At 37.9% G+C, this 22,727-nt stretch overlaps 1 protein-coding gene across 2 annotated transcripts; it reads right to left on the bottom strand.

Annotated features, from left to right (window-relative positions):
* Window positions 1–992: 992 nt before the first annotated feature.
* ATP5 (delta subunit of Mt ATP synthase) lies at window positions 993–16,548 on the bottom strand. 2 transcript variants are annotated; one of them, XM_089144237.1, is made up of 7 exons: window positions 16,324–16,548; window positions 16,062–16,112; window positions 14,416–14,659; window positions 8,111–8,223; window positions 4,728–4,814; window positions 1,356–1,506; window positions 993–1,265 (listed from the first exon to the last, which is right to left on the bottom strand). In XM_089144237.1, the coding sequence occupies exons 1-6, from the start codon at window positions 16,432–16,434 to the stop codon at window positions 1,378–1,380; spliced, it is 735 nt and encodes a 244-aa protein (XP_089000363.1). In that variant the 5' UTR covers window positions 16,435–16,548; the 3' UTR covers window positions 993–1,265; window positions 1,356–1,377. The 2 variants fall into 2 exon arrangements, with proteins under 2 accessions (XP_089000363.1, XP_089000362.1); XM_089144236.1 differs by having other exon boundaries at window positions 994–1,506.
* Between the last annotated feature and the right edge of the window lie 6,179 nt (window positions 16,549–22,727).

Below are 22,727 nucleotides of genomic sequence, written 5' to 3' on the forward strand. Positions count from 1 at the left end.
TTTTCCAACGCTGGAGAAATATGAACTCTTTACTATCAGGGTATTGATACTTTGTCAACTAAACCAATTCCTTAGGGTTAATAACATGCACCTTCCTATTTTCAAATTAAGGAGACTATTTTTCTAGATATACTTGTGACACAGTAGTTACAGTCTCCTATACAGAGCCAGTAAGACTATAAAAATCTTGAATTCGAACTTTCATCCCTTCACATCTTCTCTTTCTTCCCCCTCCCCCTTTTTCGATATCCTGCGCTCATGAACCCGAAAGTCTTTATGATTGATTTGATGATGCTAAAAAAAAAAATGAATTTTCAACCATATGATCCAAAGCATTAGCTTACATGCCACACCAGCTTCTAACCAATACATGATTTTATTCGGTCAATGTTTTGACTTCACTTCTTTATAAAGTCCCTTAAAAAGAAAATAAATTTATGGTCTCCCAGTCGAGCAACTAAACTCAACTCATAATTAAATGTTAACCTACACCTAACCCGGAAAAAAAAACATAGCTTTGCACGTTGTCTCAGATCTCAACATTAAGAAATTGGATTACAAATGTACTCTAAGGCACGTAAAGCATTGTACATTATTGTAGACAAGTCACACCTCACCATCCGGGCTCACGGGTTTTCCTGTTTTGGGTAAACGGCCGGGTTGACGGGTTAGGGAAGGTGAAGAAGGTTTCATTCATAAATCATCATTGGGGCCCAAGATACTGGCTTTTCATTCCATGCTTTGTTTGAGAGATAGCCAAAGGACCCTTCAATAAGGTATTTTTTTCAATGTTTGGTTCGGTTTTTATAAAGAACTGGGTGGGTAGTGAACATTCCTCTTGAATTAAACTTTTCACTAGCTGACATTTTGACTAGGGTGGGGAGTAGTACATCTAATAACATTAAAAACAAAGGCCTTCTCTCCAACAGAGCCAAGGAAGCTGTAAACGGCCCCACACTTGTAACATGAACTGATCAAACTCTGATGTAATCAGTCTAAATGAAAGAATTTTATTTTTCAAATAAATATTATAAAATAAAATAACATAAAACGAGGGTTTCCAAAAGTTTCTTGTGAGTCATTAAAGGGCCCTTTATCTGGTGTGGCTGATTCATTTGCATATTGAATTTGAAAGCCACAACGGTAGATTCCTCTCAAATTATACGGTTCAAAATACAAAATCAGGTACTGAAATAGCTAAAAGAGAACCCTTCGCTTTTATTTTCTGGTGTGCCTCCAGAAAAGCAGTGACAAACAATTCAACCCTACAGAAAATGGAAATGTAAGTTCCTCCCTTCTGCCAAAAGGAGGACGCCACAGGCGACCTGAAGAAAAGGGATTGCTACCAAGCTCACCAAGCATAAGTCAGAAGCACCTTTAAATGCTAGCGAAGTTGACAGGTTCCCTGAGGAAGCGCTCCATCTGCAATGCCCTAGTCTTTATCGACACGTCAAAAACCTTCAGGTCAAATTCTACCACCAGTCCACCAAGAATGCTAGGATCAATCTGCCAATTGATTAAACAAGAATTAATTCACTTCCATAATAAGCTAGGGCAATAGAAAACAGCAGCCAACCGTAAACGGGAATTTAAAGTGAAAAACAAATATACATATAGATGGACTTTGGCTTGTGTAAAAAACATGTAGGACCAAGAAAGCGACAGTAGGCACTAGAATGAATATAGCTAACATATCTTATGCCGAGACATCTTCGTTGGGAGACCCGGATGAGGTTATGGAATGGTATAGATAAACTCAGAGAACACACACACTGATGCTAGAGAGCACTGCCTCAGTAAGAGGGCTGGAGGTATTGGAAGCCACTACAGTAACTGCCTTGGGATACACAGGGAATTGATTGTGTCTAGTTTAAGAATCCTGCAAACAAGGTTTCAAGTATCAGGATGGGGTAGTTCCCTGATACAAAACAGTTGCTTTTGATTCATTCATACATGAAAGTGGAAGGCAAACAGATTACGCTTGTAAGACCAAAGATCCATTTAGGATAGCTAGGTATAATTAGGTTGGAGTTAACTCAAACCAACAGTCTGCTATTTTTGAGGTCATACTAGATACAAGGCCCAAGCATATCCTTTCTCACCACTTCTCTTAAGGTTATCTTAAGTCAACCCCTAGTTCTTCTAATCCTTAATCCGAATTAAATCGCTTCAATCAAATATTAAGTGAATAATGATAACAACATGCTAAAGCAATTTATACAGAATAAAGTACACCAAAATTGCCTTATAAGAACTCAAGACGTTGGGACCTAGTTGGGTCCCCCAGACCAGTCAATTAAATTTGTATGGGAGTCTGATGGAGACATGCTTATTAAAATTTAAACAGTTTAGAAATCGAAAATTTTGAAAACAGTATATACAGGCTTTAAATGTTTAGATCTGAAAGGAAATGCCATTGGACATCTGAATAAAAATCAAATAATACACACACAAACAAAAAAAATTGTAGGTGGATAACAATTGCAGCCTAACGTCAGTATTGAAACAGCACCTCACAAAAAATTGTTGGGGTAAGGCTGCATAGGATCATTGCCTACATGAGAGAGGACTAATTACCTCTTCTGGATATTAGATTTTAATATGGACAGAAAAGATAGGTTGACAAGGTAAAGGCACAGAGAGCAGAAGGGTTTCCAGACTTCACAAGTGTACTGCATAACCCAGAAGAAAATATTCCTCTCTAAAAGGGACTTTTAGGCACACAAAAAATAGGCATTTTAGCCATGTTAAAAAGAAAATGTCCATAGTTGGAATGCCAGGTTGCTTTTTCTTTTTTTTTCTTTTTCCTTCCTTCCAACTTTGTTATTAATTCGGCCTGGTCATACCTAGTCCAGATTAGTGACTTTTTTATCATACTTCTATATAAAAGATTGTACACAAGTTGTGGCAAATTTTTCATCAGACAAAATTATCCTATTTCCTACTTGCGAAGACTATACACGAAGTAATCACAAACAAAGAATGGACTATTTAGGTTTCTTTTAAGGCTAGATTTGTCCATTTACTTTTGTGACAAATTTTCTCATGGACAAAGTTATCCTAATTCGTACCTTCAAAGACTACTCACAATGTTATTATAAATAAAGAATTTAGATTTTTTATGAGGTCAAACTTGTCCATTCACTTTTGTATTTAATTACTATATTCATTGATGCCATTCAAATTTGAGGTTGACAATATTACCCTCTTTTTTAATTAGAGATTTGAAAATCACAGTATGCTATAATCATCATCATCACTTTTAAATTAACATTACTAGAAAGAAAGATTTAAAATTTGGTAGCATGGTAAATGTGTCCATTTACCATGTGATATGAATTGATAAACTTTTCCCTCCCTTGTTGATTCTCTCTCCCTCATTCCCCTTTTTTATGGAAAGCTACTTGATCTCCTCCAACCCCACCCCCCCCCCCCCAAAAAAAGTGGCTCTTCGTCTACTCTTTTATCTCTCCCATTCTTCTAGTCTTTCGAATTTTAAATTTTGCTTTCCCATTCTTCCTCTATGTGGAATAGATATTTTGCAAGAAAAAAGACATGATTGGATTATTGTCCCTCAATTTTATTTCTCATGAATTTTTAAGTAAATTACTTTTTTGCTAAGCGAATTTGGAAGTAATTTTATCTTCTTTACCTTTGTCACAGCCATGCTCATTGCAGCAAGCTGGTGGTCAAAAAAAGTTTGACACTATGGCACATGGGGATATTTGAATTTTGGCTTTACTTTTACCTAATAAATTTCACAATTTGAATTCAATTCAAACTATGTTAATTTACAAGTAAACTAGGCCCCACGTGCATCTGCACGTATACCATAACTAACACACATCTATTTCAATTAATGCTTTAGAGCATTAACACTATTACATAACTTAGTCTATTTCAATTAATGTTTTTATCATAGAAAATTTGACTAATTCCAAGTAATTTAATACTACTAAGGCTGGGTTTTTTTTGGGTGTTGACTGCTGCACTGATACACCAACCCTTCTCCTTTACCCAAGCTTTGAGCTGGCAGCAAACAGTGCCAGACCTCTTATAACCTTAGGAGAAGCGGTGAGAAAGGATATGCATGGCCTAGAATAAAGGGCTTCAAACTGGCAGCAAATATCGCCGGACCTAAAAAATTAACCTTAGCAGAAGTGGTGAGAAAGGATATGCATGGCTTAGGCCTTGTATCTAGTATGGCCTCAAATAGAGCCGATTAGAAGGCAAGGATCCACTTAGCCAACCCCATTTAGTTAGGATTAAGCTTCTTCTTCTTCTTCTTCTTCTTCTTCTTCTTCTTCTTGTCATTTTAGTCATCTTTAATCAGCTACTTGTACTATTATTGCAGTGAATAATACATCTACTCAACAGTCAAACACCAAATGAGGAATCAGGGTGAGTATCCCAACGTTTTAAGAAATTTTAAAATGGGAAATTAGGTTAAACATGTTGAACTAGGGTTGTAGAAGCTTTTCATAAGATTAGATAGAAATAAGGTTGAGGATCTCCTCTAGGTTAAGTTACAGGGCTGTTAAGCCCAACGGGACCCATGCATACCAACTGGCATCTGTAATACATTAAGGCAGCTTTGCTAGCCACTATTTGATTTTTACCACTGCCCCCCTTGTGTTCTTTTTAAACATCAACTAGGGGGGGGGGGGGGGGGGGAATTATCCATAATAGATCATTATAAGCTAGATCTACAACATGTAGCTACATACCTTCTGCTCAAGCTTAACCGTCTTTCCTTGTCCAATAATATCCTGCAGTGTCTCCTTTAGTAGTTTCTCTTCCTCTGGAGGAAGGGCCTGCAAAAATGCAAGGAAAAATTAAAAGAATTATTGATGTATTTATCATCAAAACCAAAATAAATAATAATAATAATAATATTCTCACTAATGGCAACATAAAAATAAAAAACTATCAAACACAAGCAGGTTCATGATTACAGTGCATCGTAGAGTCAAGTAAGAAAATGAGAATCAGTTGTTTTTAAGTGTATGTGCGTGTGTGTGGGTGTGTGGGACACAAAGCAGAAAGGGGGCAGGGAGGCACTGATAGAATCCATGAACACTATTACACATTACAGTACCATTCTAGTATTTTTCCTGCATATAGTATTCCCTAGTTTGAGTTGGAGCCACAAAGTGGGCCTGGCATGGGTTAGTTTGGAGTTGGATTAAATTCCGATGTTACATAATGTTCTAGAAATTGCTGCTTCTTCCATGCCTTTTGAAAAATTAGTCTTTGGTTTTCAGTTATAGGTTTGGAATCAGCCTAAATCCAGTTGTCCAGGCATCACCAACATGACAGCTAAGATCCAGGTGGACTTCTAGGGATCTAGGCTAATCCCACTTTTCTCACACTGGTTTTGGTATTGAACCAGGATCCAGCACTTATTTATGTGAATATCATTTACTTTAAAAACATCATTCATTAACAAGCAAATACTCTCCCTCCCAGCCCCTTCCTTTTTTCGACTATGTTATAAATCTACTATAGTGTCTTAGTGTAAGTTACCTTACAGATTAAGAATTGGGTTAGGCCTTACTTTTATAGCACACGAGTCTATATTTGAATCTTTTATATCACGGTTGCAACAGGAGAGTAATAAAAATGAAATGAATAGAATTTCTTGAGTTCTGTTTATTGCTAGCCTTAAGCTACAACAGCATAGCATGGTTGTCAAACAATCTTCTCCTATTCCCCCCCCCCCTTTTTCTTAAACAATTTCTTCTCCCTCAAGTTACTGAGATTTCTCAAGTTCAAGAGCATTATCTATCAAACAAGCTGCTGTCAAGGTACTTCTGCAACAACAAGAAGTTTAAGGCATCCCCAACCCCATAGTTCTTCTAATCCTATAATCTGAAATCCCCAACTGTCCTCGCTCGATTTCATTTCCCACACCCACCCAATCACAGACCAAATTAACCATCAAAACATCTCTGGATCAGGTTCTAAGAACCCCTCTACAACCACCTTGACCTTTGATCCGATGTTGGTCCAATTCTTTCCTGCAAAGACCCTAAAATTCCAATTCCATCTGTAACCTTTTAATCCTGTAAATCCAAAATTACTTCTAATCCATCCATCAAAATCCTTCCAAACTTTGACCACATCATTATCCAACTCTAAACAACATTCTATCCCCTTTGTTACCAATCCAACAACAAAAGCGCTAACCTCCAGGTCTCAAATTCTTCCTGAGAAATTTACCCAGCCAAGACTAGCCATCAGATGAACTCCAATTCTGATGATTACTCCCCATATTCTCCTAACAAAACCATCCAAGTTTGGTTGCATCCTGACCATTGGAAAACCCTAGAAACCTCCATCCTTCACTTTCGAGAAACTAGAAACCCTAACCCTATTTTTATTTTTTTATTTTTTTTATTTAATTTCAAATTCAACAAAGTTGCACCATGTGCAGAACCCCAAACCTTCACTCATAGACTCCCCTTAACTCATTTGACATGACCATCCTATCAAACCCTGGGTACCATGATGTAGCTACGATAGGATTAAGGACTAGTGACCATGATCTCTAAAAGAACCACCAACTCTAAGTCGAAAAATAATAGAATACGTTAGAAATTTGATATCAGGGAATGGGGTGTTGTCCTAGTATCATTCTAAAAGTGCCAAAGGAAGGCTTTACCCAAGAATTCATGTAGTACAGTCTCTTCCTCCCCCCTTCTTCTTCTTTTTTTTTTCTCTTCAGGTGAAAGTATGTAGAGTCTAATATGTTCAAAGTTTGAAACATGTGAGCTGTGTAAAAGCTGTTTTTTTTAGATTACTTGGGGTTTTAGGAGATGACAGAGCATTAAGAAATAGGGTTCCCATGGTCTTGATCTAAAACTTGGATTGAAGTTAGGGGATGGTGTATCGGGATGAAGCTCCAAGTCCTGGACAAATCACCTTCAAAGACAGATTCCACAACCAAGAAAGGAACTAGGATCCCAAGCATCTGGCACAAACATTCCTGTACTTTTAACCCCCAGGGAAATCAGCATTTGGAGTTTAGACACCAGCAGCTGAGTTGTCAGGACTTTCAGTACCAGAGAACTCCCTCTCCAGAGAATGAAGACAGCCACAAAAAGTTTGTTCAATGCCAAAATCATTTACTCAAGTATGAATTTACTCATCCGCTGGAGAGGGGGGGGGGGAAGGTGTAGGGTTGTGCTAAGACCAATTACAAAGTCAAAATCCAAAAATGATGAGAAATCCTAACTAAAACATCACACAACTACAGCAATGTGCATGGGAGTGTGAAAAAGGCCTAATTATGATCTATTAAGATTCTTATACCTAAACTTAAATTGGCCCACTTGTAACATAATCTAAACCAACATGGCTCAAACTCTAAATTATGAAGCGAACTGTCTAATTAAACCCAAATTCATGTACCACCTACTTACCCCTATTTTGGGCCTCATTAATCTTAAATCCACGGGACCAAAGGCCCATAACTTACACAATCCAACCCTAGACATATTCTAAAACAAACCCAAATAGTTGCTGGATCCGCATCATAGTATCAACCACCTAGTTGAACTCCCATCAGTCTGGGACTACACCAGAAGAACAAAGCAAGGAGAACACTTCACCACATCATCAGCAGAAAATCATCAACGGCTAGAATGACCAAGTACAAAGATCAGCATGTAAATATACATTTTACTAGTATCCAAAACAAAAGCATGCAAGAGAAAAACAAACTTCTGAAATCAACTTCATATGCATCATGAGAAAATGCCATCCACTTAAAACTTAATCATGCAATGATGCAAATACACCATCGATGTTCCAGTAATCCAAAATGTCCCCAAAGAATGTAGCATTGATGATACATTGTTGTGGCTACTATTTAATAGCAAGAATGTCTACGGTAAGCAGTTGCAACAAAGTATTACAGTATACATTATTGTTGTCTTAATTAACAGGTCGAGCTGTTACAGTAAGCAGCTGTAATAAAGTATATGATACCCAGCCTCCAAAATTCTAGAGAGACGCTAGTATATAAGCTACTAACATGTTGCAAAATGAGAAAATTATGAAATATGGACCTTTGCAATGCAGGGCGCAAATATCAAGTAGGACTTACAATAACAGTTGTCACCACAGCTTTCACCTCTTTCTTGTGTGCCATGGTCAAGTCCATAAAACTCTTTGCAATACTATCAATATATCTTAGTCTCCTGTTCTCAGCCAGAAGAGCTGAGGTAAATAAATTCAGAATGTGCATGTATGAGTATATATAAAGAGTTGTCTAAAAGTATGACACTTCAAGCAGAAGTAAAACTTCAAATAAATGGTTACAGTATTTAGAATAACATTCGAAAAGAAAACCAGTAATAGACCAATAACAAGCACTTGTTGAGTCTTAGTTAGGGGAATTCAAGTTTCGATTTGGTGATGAATTACGAATTGTATCTACCAGTCCAATTCTTACAGCAGTGTCTGGGTAAAATATATAAGAAGAGGGGTGGGGGGAAGGTGGGGGAGGTTACACAGATATATGCAACTAGGATATCATACACATGATAACAGATTATTTACAAATTAAGAACAGGATGTCTACGAGGGAATTCAACCACGCACAATTTCAAGCAGAACTGCAACCTACTAAGTAATGCTCACTTTAAGCTTGCTAAGAGTCTCAGACTGACATCCACCAGTTGCTTAAAAGGTGGGAAACTGACATGTAAACTAAAAAAATTATTAAGGAAATCGAGTCAAGCCAAGTCAAGATCCTTCTTTGGTTGAAAATTCAGCCTACAAGTTCACACCAGCCCTTCCACAGTTCATACAGAGCTCCCCTATCCATGTATCTGGCAGCTAGTGCCTCATCCTGCTTCCCTGATGTCCTTTTTTTTCCTTGAATTTTTGGACTTCCCAAGACACCCAAAAGTCAAGGCCAGATCTACACCAACTTAACTAATTTTAGATCTGTCCCAAAAGTCAGGCTGAACCAAGGTGTTGAAGAAGGGTAAAATACAAGGTGGAACCAATTAAGCAACCAAAACATCCAAGGTACCCACCAACGTGACCAAGGTGCCCAGGCCAACCAAAGTGCCTGCACAAGGATCTGCATGACAACACTCCTATTTCTATATCTCTATGTTTGCTTTTATTTTTTGGGTTCCTAGGAATGGAAATAAAATAAATAAATAAAAGGCTTCAAGTTGTAGTTTTTCAATCACAAAAATAAAAGGAGAATTGTTTTTCAAAGAAAACATGGTGAATTTAATGGGCAAGAAAAAACTTCAAGCTCACAATAACATACTACTTCTACTGCAATTTCAACCAACTCCACCTCCAACTTTGTCATAGCAGCAGCCACCACCACCATTATTACTAGCATCAATGTTGATACTGATGCCACCGCCACCACCACTAGCACCACCTCCACCTCCACCCCCACCTCCACCAAATTTTTGGGTACTCAATGGCTTGTTGAATTTTTAGAATTTCTGAATATATAAAAGATTGCGCATAAAAACGTGTTTTTCTTTCTCTTTAGGCCTAGAAATACAAATTATTACACATAGGCAATCACATTTATCTGTTCAAAAGTCTGTCCTACTAATAGAAATACAAAAAGTAAATTCTAGAGAAAAGTACGGCCCGGAAATATAAGTGTTATCATACAAACACCAAGGCATCAGCTAGATGACACCTTGACAACCACGTCATACACATCATTCCCCATAATCAAAGTGGCCTTAGATCATAATTTGAACCCATTCTTACCAACTAATTTCAAGATAGAAATATTTTCTTGGATTTTGTATTCTCTGACCCCCCCCCACCTGGAAGAAACTTCATATCTTCCAATTCAGCCAATGAAATCCAACCAAACTTGGAAAATCATATCCCTAGATCGTCTCCTAAATTACCTCCAAGTTCCAGCCCAATCTGACACCTATAGACCCTAGAACCCTAAATCTAATTTTTCATGCCATATCACCCAATATCAAGATTCCCCCCCCCCCCCATCTGTTTCCATCTTCTATCACCATATCATTCCAACAAATATCATTATAATTTCAACCTAAACCCAAGATCCCATTTGGAATGCTTCCCAGATTTTACCCCATAACTGAATTTCCAAGAAACCCTCTTTTGGACCCACATTTGAGTTGGTTATCTTAAGCGATCTTGATTAAATAGCGCCCTCTTTCGAGGCACATGAGACCCTCTACCTTAAATCATCTTCTCATTTCCCCATTTCTATTTTCGTTTTTCGAAACCGTAATCTAATAAAGCCTATAAATAGTCTAGATCTACCATCTGAACCCCATCCAAGATCAACCCATATCATCCCAATCCCTTTGCTGCCCAAGAAAACCATTAAAGCTTGCCTACATCAACAGCCTTAACAACCTCCATTTAAAAAAAAAACTTGCAACTGAATCTAACTTCCGTTTTTTTTTCCAACCAAATCACCCCTCACTTGGTGGAGATCTTCATTATTACCTCCCCTACAGTACCCCAAAATTTCAGACCTCGACTCCCGTTAAAACACCACAACAAGCCTAGTCCTGACTAATGGAGTTGGCTACATGGATTCATGCCTCCCAATCAGCTCTATTTGTGGCCATAGTAGATAAACAGCCTAAGCTAAGCATATCCTTTCTCACGCTTCTCCACATTATCTTAGGTCTACTCCTAGTTCTTCTAATTCCCTCAATTTGCGTCAAATCACTTCTCCCTATTCAAGGACATTCAAAGGCCTCCATTGAACAAGGGCATGCCACCTCAATCACCTTTCTTGTAGCGTATCACCTATCAAAACTACCCCTAGACCAGTCTAATATGATCATTTCTTACCTTATCCTTACTAGTTTTCTCACTCATCCATTGATGGAAAACAAGGAGGATGGGATGCGTGTGGAAACAAATCTTCCCAATATTGGACACTTAAGGGTTTTGGGAATGGACTGGCTGGGTTTAATAAGCCATGGGATCACTAATTGGGTTGATTTTGAGTTGTCTAATGGTTTAGGGAAGGCTGGGCGACCTAAAACCTTGATGGGTTGATAAGGAAATAGTTGCAGGGTTCTATCAAACTCGGACGGGTTTGGAATGTGTTCAAAATTAGGGGAATGGGGCTAGGGAAACTTGCGGCAAAGGTAGGGAGGTTTCTTGCTCACCTTTTCTTTCTTCTTTTTTTCTCTTTCATTTTCTACTTTTCTGTTCTTTCTTCTTTACTTTTCTTTCTTATTTCTTCTCTTTTATTTCTTTCTTTTTTCTTTCTTGGTTGAGCAAGACTTTGGGGGGCTATCTCTTGGGTTTTGAAGGGGAGGAAGGGGCTAGTAATGCTGGTCGAAGGGTTTAGGGGGTCTAATAGGCTGAATTGGTAGAATTCTTGGACTGAGAATAGGGGCAGCAAGTTTCTTGATGATTTCTTGATCTGAAATTGCAGAAAATAGCTGCCGCATGGTAGAGGGAGATAAGGAGAAGAGAAAGGATTAGGGCTGGGGTTGGGAAAGGGTTTATACTCACTGGTTTGCAGACTATTGAAGAAGGCCGCTGGGATTGAATGCTTGAGTGAACTAAGCAGATCGGAGGCTCTAGAGGGCTGCTTAGACAACTGCAAGGTCCCGCCTCAAAAGAACCATGCTTGATACCTCCTTGGCTGTAAATTCTTCATTGATTATTTATCAAAACAGATTTTCTTCAGCAGTAGGCATGAGAATTTATAGCTTTTACACGATTCCAAAATAGAAAAAAACTTCTAAAAGACCCAACTTGACTTATTCATGGACTCCAAAGTAGACAAGTCAACTGAAATAAAAGGGATTCTGTAACTGATTAGAAACTCAACTAAAATACGTAACCAAATCAAAGGGGAAAAAACCCAAAAGTGACAAAAATACCCCTAGGGGGTGTGCTGCACAAGGTCCTCTTGCAGCTTCTGTTGGGCATGGTGGGAGATCTCGCGAGATATCTCGTTTTTTCACCTTGGCGAAACGAGATGGAGGGCGAGAGCAGAGAGTTGGGATATCTCGCTCGAGATCTTGCCATATCTCACCATATCTCGCTATATCTTGCCATATCTCGCCATATCTCGCCCGGATCTCGCCTGGAACTCTCAATTTTTACATTTTTTTGTGAATTTTGGCTGAATTTTCACTTGCAACTACTCTTAACACATCTACAACAAGGAAGATCAATCATTCTCAACTTGTCTTATGAATTTATGATTTAATGACTTATATAGAACTTCTAATGGTTGTATAATTATTTTATTCTTGAAAATTGAGATTGTGATACTCATATGGATGGAATTTTGATAACATTTAAGTTAGTTGATGCACTTGATATACTTGCTTTTCATTTATATGCCTTAAAGGTTCTATACTACATGTTGTATAACATTGCATTCCCTAATCCTACTACATTTCGGTTTCACACTATGGGTAGACTTAGAAATCATACATAAGGTTGTTTCTAACAAATCCAAGGCCTTAAATAAGTTAAATACCAAGTTTCAACCCAATTGGGACCCTAAAACCCACCGAGATGGGCCACCGAGTTGACGCCAACAAATTGTATATCTCGACCGAGATATCATCGAGATGGTCGAGATCTCTCTTTTTCAAGGTGGCGAGATCTCGAGAGAGAGAGAGAGCGAGATCTTCTACCATGCTGTTGGGGACCCTTTTGTTGTTACACATCATCCATTTTGCATCCACATTTTTACTACACTGAGTTTATGTATGCTTTTTAACAGCCCAACACTTCGCACCATACATCATAGCTGGCTGTACGCCCCATTAAAACTCCATTGATCTTAAATCTCTAAAACCACTCAACAAAACCCTAAAATTCGAAGTTCACCCAGACTCTTCCAAATTCAAATGAGCCCTTCGTCTCACTTTATCCATCACTACCTTGACACCAAAACCCCATCCAACCCCTACAAAGCCTAGACTTTTACCTAAAGTCCTACCTTAAATTGCATGAGGCTGGTTCTGCATTAAGATGATATAGGTTGACTGCTGCCGTGTTTTGGACACCCCTTCCAAGACGGCATCATCCAGTCTGCAACTGAGTCAACTAAAGCAAAAGTACAAAAGAAACTGAATTTCTAAAATAGCTAAGGTGCTGTTTCAGAATTTCTATTTTATTCAGTTTAACTGTTGCTCTTCAATGAGCACATGGTTAGTTTGCTCTTCAATGAGCACATGGTTAGTTTGATGCGCAAACTAATAATTTCACACTAAACCACCCTCCTTGTGGCATCATCACTAAACCCCACCCCTCCCCCCCCCCCCCCCCCCCCCCCCCCCCCCTCCCCCCAAAATGCCACCCCTGGCCACCACCACCAGTCTCAAAGAAACACATAACTCCCCATTCCCCCAAAATGCCACCCCTGGCCACCACCACCAGTCTCAAAGAAACACATAACTCTATCCTAGAAAATCTGAACTGACAGATTTCTTACTGATGCAGTAGTTAACAGAATCAAAACAATTCCAATCTATTGATCAGATACCAATAGTTGACTATTATGACAAGGACAGGCACACAATGGCAGCAATGCGGCACACCCATGATTTCAAATATCAGTGAATTGAATAAGGAATCACCCGGTTCTTAACAATTCATATGGTCAATTCCTGGAGCAAAACAACAAATCGTTGGAATGTTCCTCAGATCTGCCAATTCTAGGCATTTTTTCAGACTGATTCTAGGTCCCCCACCGGTTACATCCCTGATTCTGCATCTTAAATCCTAGACAGGCCCAGGTATGGCTGTATCAACCAAATAATTTTACTAAAGCTACTGAAAAAGTCCAGGAATTTCTGCCGTTTATTTATGAGAACTATTTTTTATGCATTCATTGTTGAGGATATTTTTATGGGGGCACAATTATTAAAGGGTCTCAGGATATCATTTTCTTTCTGACAGGGGGTTTCTAATGATCACATAAATATATTATATGGCCCCCAATATTTCTCCTCCAAAGGCCCAAAACATTTTCAAAGTGAACAAGGCTTCAATTCTAGGCCAAATATTCCAAAGCAATAGGGCTTATACTTCTCCAACAATGCAGAAGAAAGCTGAACAAACTGCTACATCTAAGTATTATTATGCACGCAGCATTTCATTTTCTTGGGTAGTCATTGTGAATCATAGCTAATCCAGTCTAAAACCAGTGCACCTGCTTACATCTTTGCTCCAACAGAAAAGGATATGTTGTCAAAATAACAAGTGTGGTAGTTTCTCCTGAAGCGTTTTTCATGATATGAAAATATCATCAGGCAAGCCCCATCATACACAAGAGAGGTAAGACACATCCACTCTTCTTTTCCCACCAATGATTTGTAAGTTTTCTTTTTTCTTTTTCTTTTTTTAAGAAAAAAAAAATCCCTTTTAAGTTTCTAAATAGACACATACCCAAAAAGTTCTTGGTAATATCTGAAAATTTTGCTTCCGAAGATATATCCATTATAGCCTTCATCCTGGTGTCCCCAGTCACTGTCGGATCCTTAATGAACTCAGAAAATGTAGGGCTCCTTTTGATAGCCTCGGCAAGGTCAAGAATTTCAGTCTCAACTTTTTCCAATACATTGGCTTTAACGGCGGCAAGGTACAAAGCAGACGCATAGTTTCCCCTTAGTCCAAATAATGAAAGAGGTACCTGAAACGTTGAAAAGAACCAGACAGAAAGATTAACAAATTTAAAAACTAACAATTTGTAGACTAAACAATTTGGATTTTTTTTTCCTGTTTTACTTTATTCTTCCAAAAATGATGCTAAAATTAAAAGGTGTTACCATATCTGACCAAAAAGCAAATCCATTACGACGAAAAATCAAGACCTAACTCCAGCTTAGTAGAATTAAAGAGGCTTTAATCAAGCAAAATGATCTCCAATCATAAGATAGTGAGAGCTATAAGGCCTTCACAAAACACAATGACCTATAAAACGGCACGTCCACTAAATATACTTTGACAACACACCCCTCAAGTTATTCGGACTGATTCATCAAAGGATAGACTTTGCTGCTCAAATTAAGGCACATAGATGCATAACCTTTAGGGACTGGAACTTTTTTAGCCAATTTCAAATGAATTAAGAAACATGCAGCTTTCTCAATCCATTCTTGATATTCTGGCAGTATTGTCATTCTGACAACATAAATAAATAACTAAATAAACACCTTGAATTACCATGAACCTTGAAAATGGGTTTCAGCAATTTCAGATTTCAATTAAAAAAAATTGCATCATTCTACCTTGTTCAACCAACTAGTAGCTATAGACCCTTATGCACAATATAGAATTGCTGCATAACCACTCCAGCAATGTTTAAACTTTAGATTACCAAAACCAGTACCACCACAACTAGAGGTCCAAAACTGCCATAAAGAATAATTAATCATCTAAAAACCACGTATATCAATGGATTAAAGCTGACCTCTTCGGTTTAGAAAGAGACAGTACTGCCTCCTTTCGATTTCCTTTTTATGTTCTTTTTTTTCTCATAACCAAATTTGTCTATGCATACTGTCAAAGGGTCCCACGAAACATCAAAAGCAGAGATGAGAAGAGCTCATCACTGCAGAAGACTAATCAATGTGTCCAGTAACACCCAAATTTTTTCTTCTTCTTTTTTGAATATGAATTGACATTAAGCTTCTAATTTGGATGGTAGGGAAGATGAATTACACTTAGATGATAACTTTTCCTATATAAGAACTGGACGGGAATTCAAGAAATTGGTGGTGAGATATGCCCTCTCAACACTAGCAAACTGAAAATGCGAACTTGTAACGGTTATTAATGGTGGACGCCCTCTGAGTCTATCAACCATGGCACACAATCATAGACCAAAAATTTACCAAGAGAATGGAAATAATAAGCAGGAAACCCAGTAGCTTCAATGTCAAGAAAAGTCAAACGTTGAATACAAAGAAATTCCCCAAAAAAGGGAGAGCGGCGCAGGAGAAAAGAAGAGATAACAGCATCGTCAGAACTCAAATCTACGGCGAACTAATTCATCACTATCTGAGTCATCGGAGGTTTTGAATTCAGCTCACCTTAACCTTAATGTCCTTTGACCCTGACGCCGTCGAAAAACTCCTTAACAGCTGTGATAACACCATAGCCAACAGTTAGATCAATGCGAATCATAGCCAACAGTTTGATCAATTCGATCTAGAGAAAAGCCAGTCAGTCCCACGACAAGCCAATCAATTAAATTCAGATCTTAACGAAAAGCGATCAAAAGAAATCCGATTAAAGGCTAACTGGTCAGGAAATCACGAGGATAAATCGAGGAACAAAAAGTTTTCGTTTTACCTCATTAGTCGCCAAACTAGGGGTGGCCGATCTCTGCGCATAAAAAGATTTGGCTCTGAAAATGTTCTGAACGAAGGAGAGATTTGCCCTGACACGCCCGGTGAACGCCATTTCGAACCCTATTTTCAGAGATAATCGCACACAGGTGAGGAGGAATATGTCTGGTTACTCGGACTTCTATTTACGGAGGTAAGATGTTTGGGATTTCTCCCAGCAGTGCACGGTTCAAATGCATTTTGGGTCCAAAGTAGACCATTGAATGAACACTTCAATCAATGGTCCAGATTTGTTTTAGACACCAAAATGCATCTGAACCTTTGACTGCTGGGAGCAGCATTGCACTCAAGCAAATTCATTTTTATTTGCAGCTCCTGCCAATGGTTGAGATTTCACCACGCTTACCAAAAAAATCCAACGGTTGAGATTAAAAATACAGAATATGAATGTAAATACAGTTTTCTTTTTGTACTGTCAAAGGTTTTCTATTTTAGAAATTTACTATATCAAAGTTTGATTCATTTCTTCCATCTATGATGATGACAAACTCTTTCACAGCAATGAATCAGGGGAAAGGGAAGTTCGTAGAGTCGTCGTCTGTGAGTTGTCTTTGTTAATTTCCCTTCTCCTTCTATAAGTTGAACTCCGAGAGAAGATACTTCTTGTTGTGCGCATGAAACAATTAGACCTAAAAATTCAAGGATATGAATGTAATAAAAAAATTACCTTCAAAGGTTTCTATTTTAGAAATTTACAAAAGCAAACCCTGATTCCATTCTCTCCATCTGCGACGACGACAAACTCTTTCACAGCAATGAATCAGGGGAAAGGGAAGTTCGTAGAGTCGTCTTCTGTAAGGGGTTATATGGCAGTGATCTGGCATTGGATACCTAAAGAAGTCATATCGAACCCTTATTTTCCCCCCTGAAAACACCCAAAATGAAACAAGACAAATGGAAGAGCAAAGGAAGGGAATTGTAAATGAATTGCAGCAAGAGCGAGACTCCCACTATTCACTTGAAAACAATATAATCTCACTTGATTTACATGAGCACCTGTATATCAACTGATGTGTATTTTCCTTTTTTAATTTTTTTATATTTAACTTTTTTTAATTATTTTATTAAAAAAATGTGACCATTTTGTACCCTAATTTTGTACATACCATACAAGATTTTGTGTCACTTTTGTCAGAGAAACATGTCCATCTTTGTCCAACCATACAAGATTTCAGTATAGATTCTGTACCAAATTTACCCAATTCGGCGCAGAGCCATACAACCCCTTATTCTGTGTCATTTGCCCATTTTGGCACAAAAGTCACTAGAATCTTGTATGGTAAACTGGTCTAAAATTAGTGTGTTGGTTCAACAAAAGTGTGTTGAACCGCGTGGCACACATTTCTATGCCAACAAGAAGCTCCAATTTGGAGCTTATCTGACACAGAAGCAATTCAGTGTGAAAAAGCGGGGCACAAATGAGTTCAAATATGGGCAAAGCGCTGATGGAGAACAATTAGGTCATTTCAGTTTTTAAAACATAAAAGCCCTAAAAATTCTTGCGAATAACATCTCTGTCGTTGTTCTCCATGTCTCTAATCAAAGTCATCATCAGCGAAGAAGACCACCAAAGAAGGCAGAGGTTTCATCCTAAGCAAAAACGCTAGTTCTGATCTATGAAGCTTGGTATTCTTTTGGGCTTCTTTCTTGATTATTTTTTAAGTTGCCTTGGTTGAACTTGATGGGTTTAAGTCGTTTTATTCTCGAATTTCCTTTTCTCCTTCTAGGTTGTTGTTGGGTTTTGGATCTTTGGCGAGATGGGTCTCTAATTAAGATCTCAATGCATTTGTAGTCATCATAGTTGAATTATGTATTTAATGCTAGATTCTGATCATGTTTCCTCTTCTTCTTATTCTATTTATGGGTTGATTGAGTTTATTGAGAGCTGTTAATAAACTACAATTTATAAGAGGGTTGTTTGAATAATTTCTTTTCTCCTCTACTTCGTGGATTCAAAAAAAAAGGCATTTGCATGAACTTCATGCTTGCATCATTTGCTCTCTTTTCTTTCCCATTTTTTATATAAATATTCCTCTTGTTGGATCCACCAGGATCTATATTGTTCATGAAATAATTAAATCATAGTTATGAATATAATTACGGAAGCATAGAAATAAATACCTATAGTGTGTTCTTGTTAAATCTATATTCATAGTTATGAATATAATTAAATCTATATTGTTCCGTAGCCTTTCACTCTTTGGAATCCTTCGTTTAAGTGTATGTGGAAACAACATCAAACCCAAATGTATCGTGTGACGGCTACGGAGATCCAAGAAGTTATTTATAATATAAAACCCTAACTTTTAACCACTCCCACAATAGTAAAGGTCAATAATACCCCTGAATGAATATGGGCCCAGATAAAGGGACCAATGTTAGTTAAGCCCACAAAACCCAACAATCTCTCACTTAGGCTACACTAACACAAGTACCATTATCTAAGTATTTTTCCATAATGCACATAATCCTTCATCACTCAAAAAACCTTATTCAACCAACAAACAATTAATGTGAACGACAGCAGGAGATGCTCCTCAATATACAGAACACAACTATCTGCCATTACAGTCATTAGCAGTTTGTTGATATGAATCATTGGGGTGCATACAAGAGGTAAAGAATGCAAAACCTTATGTGATCACAAAAGCATTCCCTCTTGTAGGTCCTTTCCTGATCAATGATTAGCCTACCTTGAATTACCTCATAAATAGAATACTCATATATTAATTATAATTTGGCAAACCGTTATTGATCTATCAAACATTAATATTTGACTTCAGCAAATCTGCCCATTGGCATAACCGCCTGTGGCAAAACCGCCTGTTGGCATAACCACCTGTTGGCATAACCGCCTATTGGCAAAACCGCTTATTGGCATAACTGCCTGTGGCAAAATTGCTAACTAGGATTTAGGTTAAATACCACCATAAATCTGAACATTGGCTAAATACCGCCATTGTCATCAAACAACAAATGTAATAAATATAAATCTACATTATTTACCTTAATCATTAACACAAGATGAAAACGAAAACAAAAAAAAAAAACATATTAGTAATAATTAAATTTCTAATGAAGTCAAAGAATGTTGAATAAAAGTGAACAATAACTCCCTCTAAATGAAAGTATTAAAAGATTCTAAGACACCCATACTGGAAAAATGAATCTTAAAAACTCCCATTGAAAGAGCCTTGGTAAGTGGATTTGCCAACATCTTATCAGTAGTGATATGTTGAATATCAATTTCCTCAGCAATGACCTTTTCTCTCACAAGTAGATTTTAATGTCAATGTGCTTGGAGTTCCTAGACCTCTTATTGTTCTTTGAGAAGAACACAGCAGAATTGTTGTCACACCACATTTTTAAAGACCTTGAAATCGAATCAACTACCTTGAGTTCAGTAATCAAATTTTTGAGCCACATAGTCAGTTTGGTTGCCTCATAAAGTGCCACAAACTATGCTTGCATGGTGGAAGATGCTAGTATAGTTTGTTTTGCACTCCTCCATGAAACAACTCCACCTCCCATCATAAAAATATATCCTGAAGTGGACTTTAGATCATCAGTGCAACCACCAAAATCTGAGTCAGAAAATCCTATTATCTTTAGATTTTCACTAGCATTATAAATAAGCTTGATGTCTTTTGTTCGCTATAAATACCGCATAACCTTTTTTACTATAGTCCAGTGAGCCACACCAGCATTTGACTAAAACCTTCCAAGTACGCTGACTGCAAAAGCAATATCTGGACGAGTTCATACTTGTGCATACATCAAGTTCCTACAACAAAAGCATATGGTTTATCATTCATCTGTGTCTGTTCCAAGTCATTCTTTCTTTGGACATTGATCCTTATTTAGTTTGTCCCCTTTGCTAATGGGTGCATCACCTCTTGAACACTTCGACATACTAAGGGGTTGTATGGTAATCATTCTGGCACACTTATTCTGTGCCATTTGCCCACTTTGGCACAGAAGTCAGCAAAAACATGTATGGTAAACCAGTTCAATTTTTCTGTGCTGGTTCAGCAAAACTGTGTTGAACCAGCCAATTGACACACTTTTTTCCTTGTGCAGAAAAGCTCCAATTTGGAGCTTCTCTGACCAGGAATTGCTTCTGGTGAAAACGCGCGGGTACAAGGTTGTCATTGACGGTACTTAGGGTTATCGATGTAATTTCACGATAACCCTAAAGCTCCTCATCACTCTTGTCTCTCTGCACTCTCGTCTCTCTGCAATCGCTCGTCCTCTGCACTCTCGTCTCTCTCAACGGTCATCTCTCGCAGCCCTAGATAAGTTCTCTCTCTCGTCTCTCTCTACTCTCTTTCAACTGTCTCGTCTCTCTGCCCCCGTATCGTCTCTCTTTGGTTGTCTCGTCTGGTTCAAGGATCTGGGATGCTGGACTCTCTCGAGTTTGTCTGCCTGCTTTGTATGGAGGTTGAAGAAGAGCATCAAGTCGGGTTCACTTTTGCGAGAAGAGGAGCCCTTGCATCTTGACTGCCCTCCTCTTTTGTTTCTCAACAATATCGCTCTGGTATGTTTTTCTCTACTTATTTTCCCCCCAAGATTTTATCTTCGGATTGCAGTGAAATTAGGGTTACCCATTTGAGCTCTAATGTCCGACTAATATGTGTTGATTGTGGATTCTGCTCTGTATTTCGAGCTTTTGGCTAACGAAGAGTTTTTCTAGATTCTGCTCTCAAGGTCCCTCGTCTCGTCTCTCTCATCTCACTCAAAGGCAGCTTATTTGTTCGGGGCGTGTGATACTTAAGCATAGCAGGCTTTTGTTTTTGGATGAAGCTACGACTTCTGTTGATTCACAAATTGATGTTGTCATACAAAGGATTATCAGAGAGGAATTATTAGCCTGCACAATTATAAGCATTGCTCATAGAATACCCACCGTCATGGACTGTTATAGAGTGCTGGTTATAGATGCTGGTATGTGCTTTGTTATTTTTGCTTCCTATTTTAATTTGACAGATTGTGTAAATTTTAGTGCATTTTCTTTTCCAGTTTGTCTAGATCCATTACCAGGAATCCCTCTGCATCTTATCCGGTTTGTCAATATGTGCTAATTCTGAGCTTTTTTTTGTCTGATTCATTGGATATTAACTGATGAGGCTGAATTTCTATATCTTGCACCTTTTTTAAGAATTCATTTTAGTTCTTTCTTGTTTTGAACTAGGGTTGTTGATGTGTACTTTGAGTTGCCCTTCCCTGCTGCCCTAACAGTTTGAGCTTTTAGGTGAAATGATAGCTGACAACTGTCCATTATTTTTTTCCCAATAGGCTTTGTGATCTCTTTATTGTAAGAAATAGCTTGGACTGCTGATCTTTGGTGTCACTTTTTCCTAATGTAAAAACTTGATCTTGCTACTCCTGTTAGTGTTCCTTCACTCAAAAGCAGCATTACTATACTGCCATAAATATTTCATGCAGGTTGTTATTCCTATTTTGGATTTGAAACCTCTGTGATGAGTATCATACCTTCCTGGGTTTCCCATTGGAAAAGACTGTCTCCTTTATCATTCATTTTAGAATATTTCATTGTCAATGGTGCTTACTTGAAGGTTAAAGCAAGAGCATGCATTTCTTTGGTGCATTGAAGATCTGGAATTGTTAGGTATTAAGAACACAACTTCAATAGTAGAAAATGGTTGAATAATTTCATATGAGAGAACCTCAAATATATAGACAGCATACATCCCATGCTGGTAGGTAATTATGAACAATAAAGGAAAGATATAAAATATGGAAATAAAATACAAGGAAATGTTTGTATGGAAATATAATACATGGAAATGTTTGTATGGAAATACAATGTATGGAAATAATTCGAATTGAAGGAATGAGATGGTATGGAAAGAATTCGAATTGAAAGAATGATGAATGGAAGGAATTCAAATGGAAAGAATTCAAATGAGATGAGCAAATAATATGGAAATAATTCAAATGAGATGAGGGAATAATATGGAAAGAATCAAATGAGAAACAATTAAGGAAATGATGAAAAATCATCCTTAGCACGCCTAATACTCCCCCCTCAAGTTGGAGAGTGAATGTCAAGAACTCCCAACTTGCCTCTAAGACCGAGAAACAAATCTTTTCCAAGGGCCTTGGTGAAAATGTTAGCAATTTGGGCAATACTAGCGGTGGAGGTCTGTTGGATAAGACCATGGCGAATCTGATCGCGAACCACATGACAATCAATCTCGATGTGCTTGGTGCGCTTGTGAAATATTGGATTCGCAGAAATATGTATAGCAGTTTGATTGTCACAAAATAAAGGTATTGGTTGAGGGACCATGACACCAAGATCTTGGAGCAATGTAACTAACCACA

This window comes from Hakea prostrata, chromosome 2 (genome assembly GCF_041222555.1).
Source record: "Hakea prostrata isolate BN-2017 chromosome 2, UWA_Hpros_2, whole genome shotgun sequence".
NCBI classification, from domain to species: Eukaryota; Viridiplantae; Streptophyta; class Magnoliopsida; order Proteales; family Proteaceae; genus Hakea; species Hakea prostrata.

What these genes read in the sequence shown, in the direction of transcription:
- ATP5 (XM_089144237.1), bottom strand. Translation starts at nt 16,434, where the DNA reads ATGGCGTTCACCGGGCGTGTCAGGGCAAATCTCTCCTTCGTTCAGAAC. An exon ending in CTGTGGTGACAACTGTTATT is followed by an intron (nt 4,815 to 8,110) that starts GTAAGTCCTACT and finishes GCATTTTTGCAG; the next exon opens with GCCCTTCCTCCAGAGGAAGA. An exon ending in CGGTTAAGCTTGAGCAGAAG is followed by an intron (nt 1,507 to 4,727) that starts GTATGTAGCTAC and finishes ATCAATTGGCAG; the next exon opens with ATTGATCCTAGCATTCTTGG.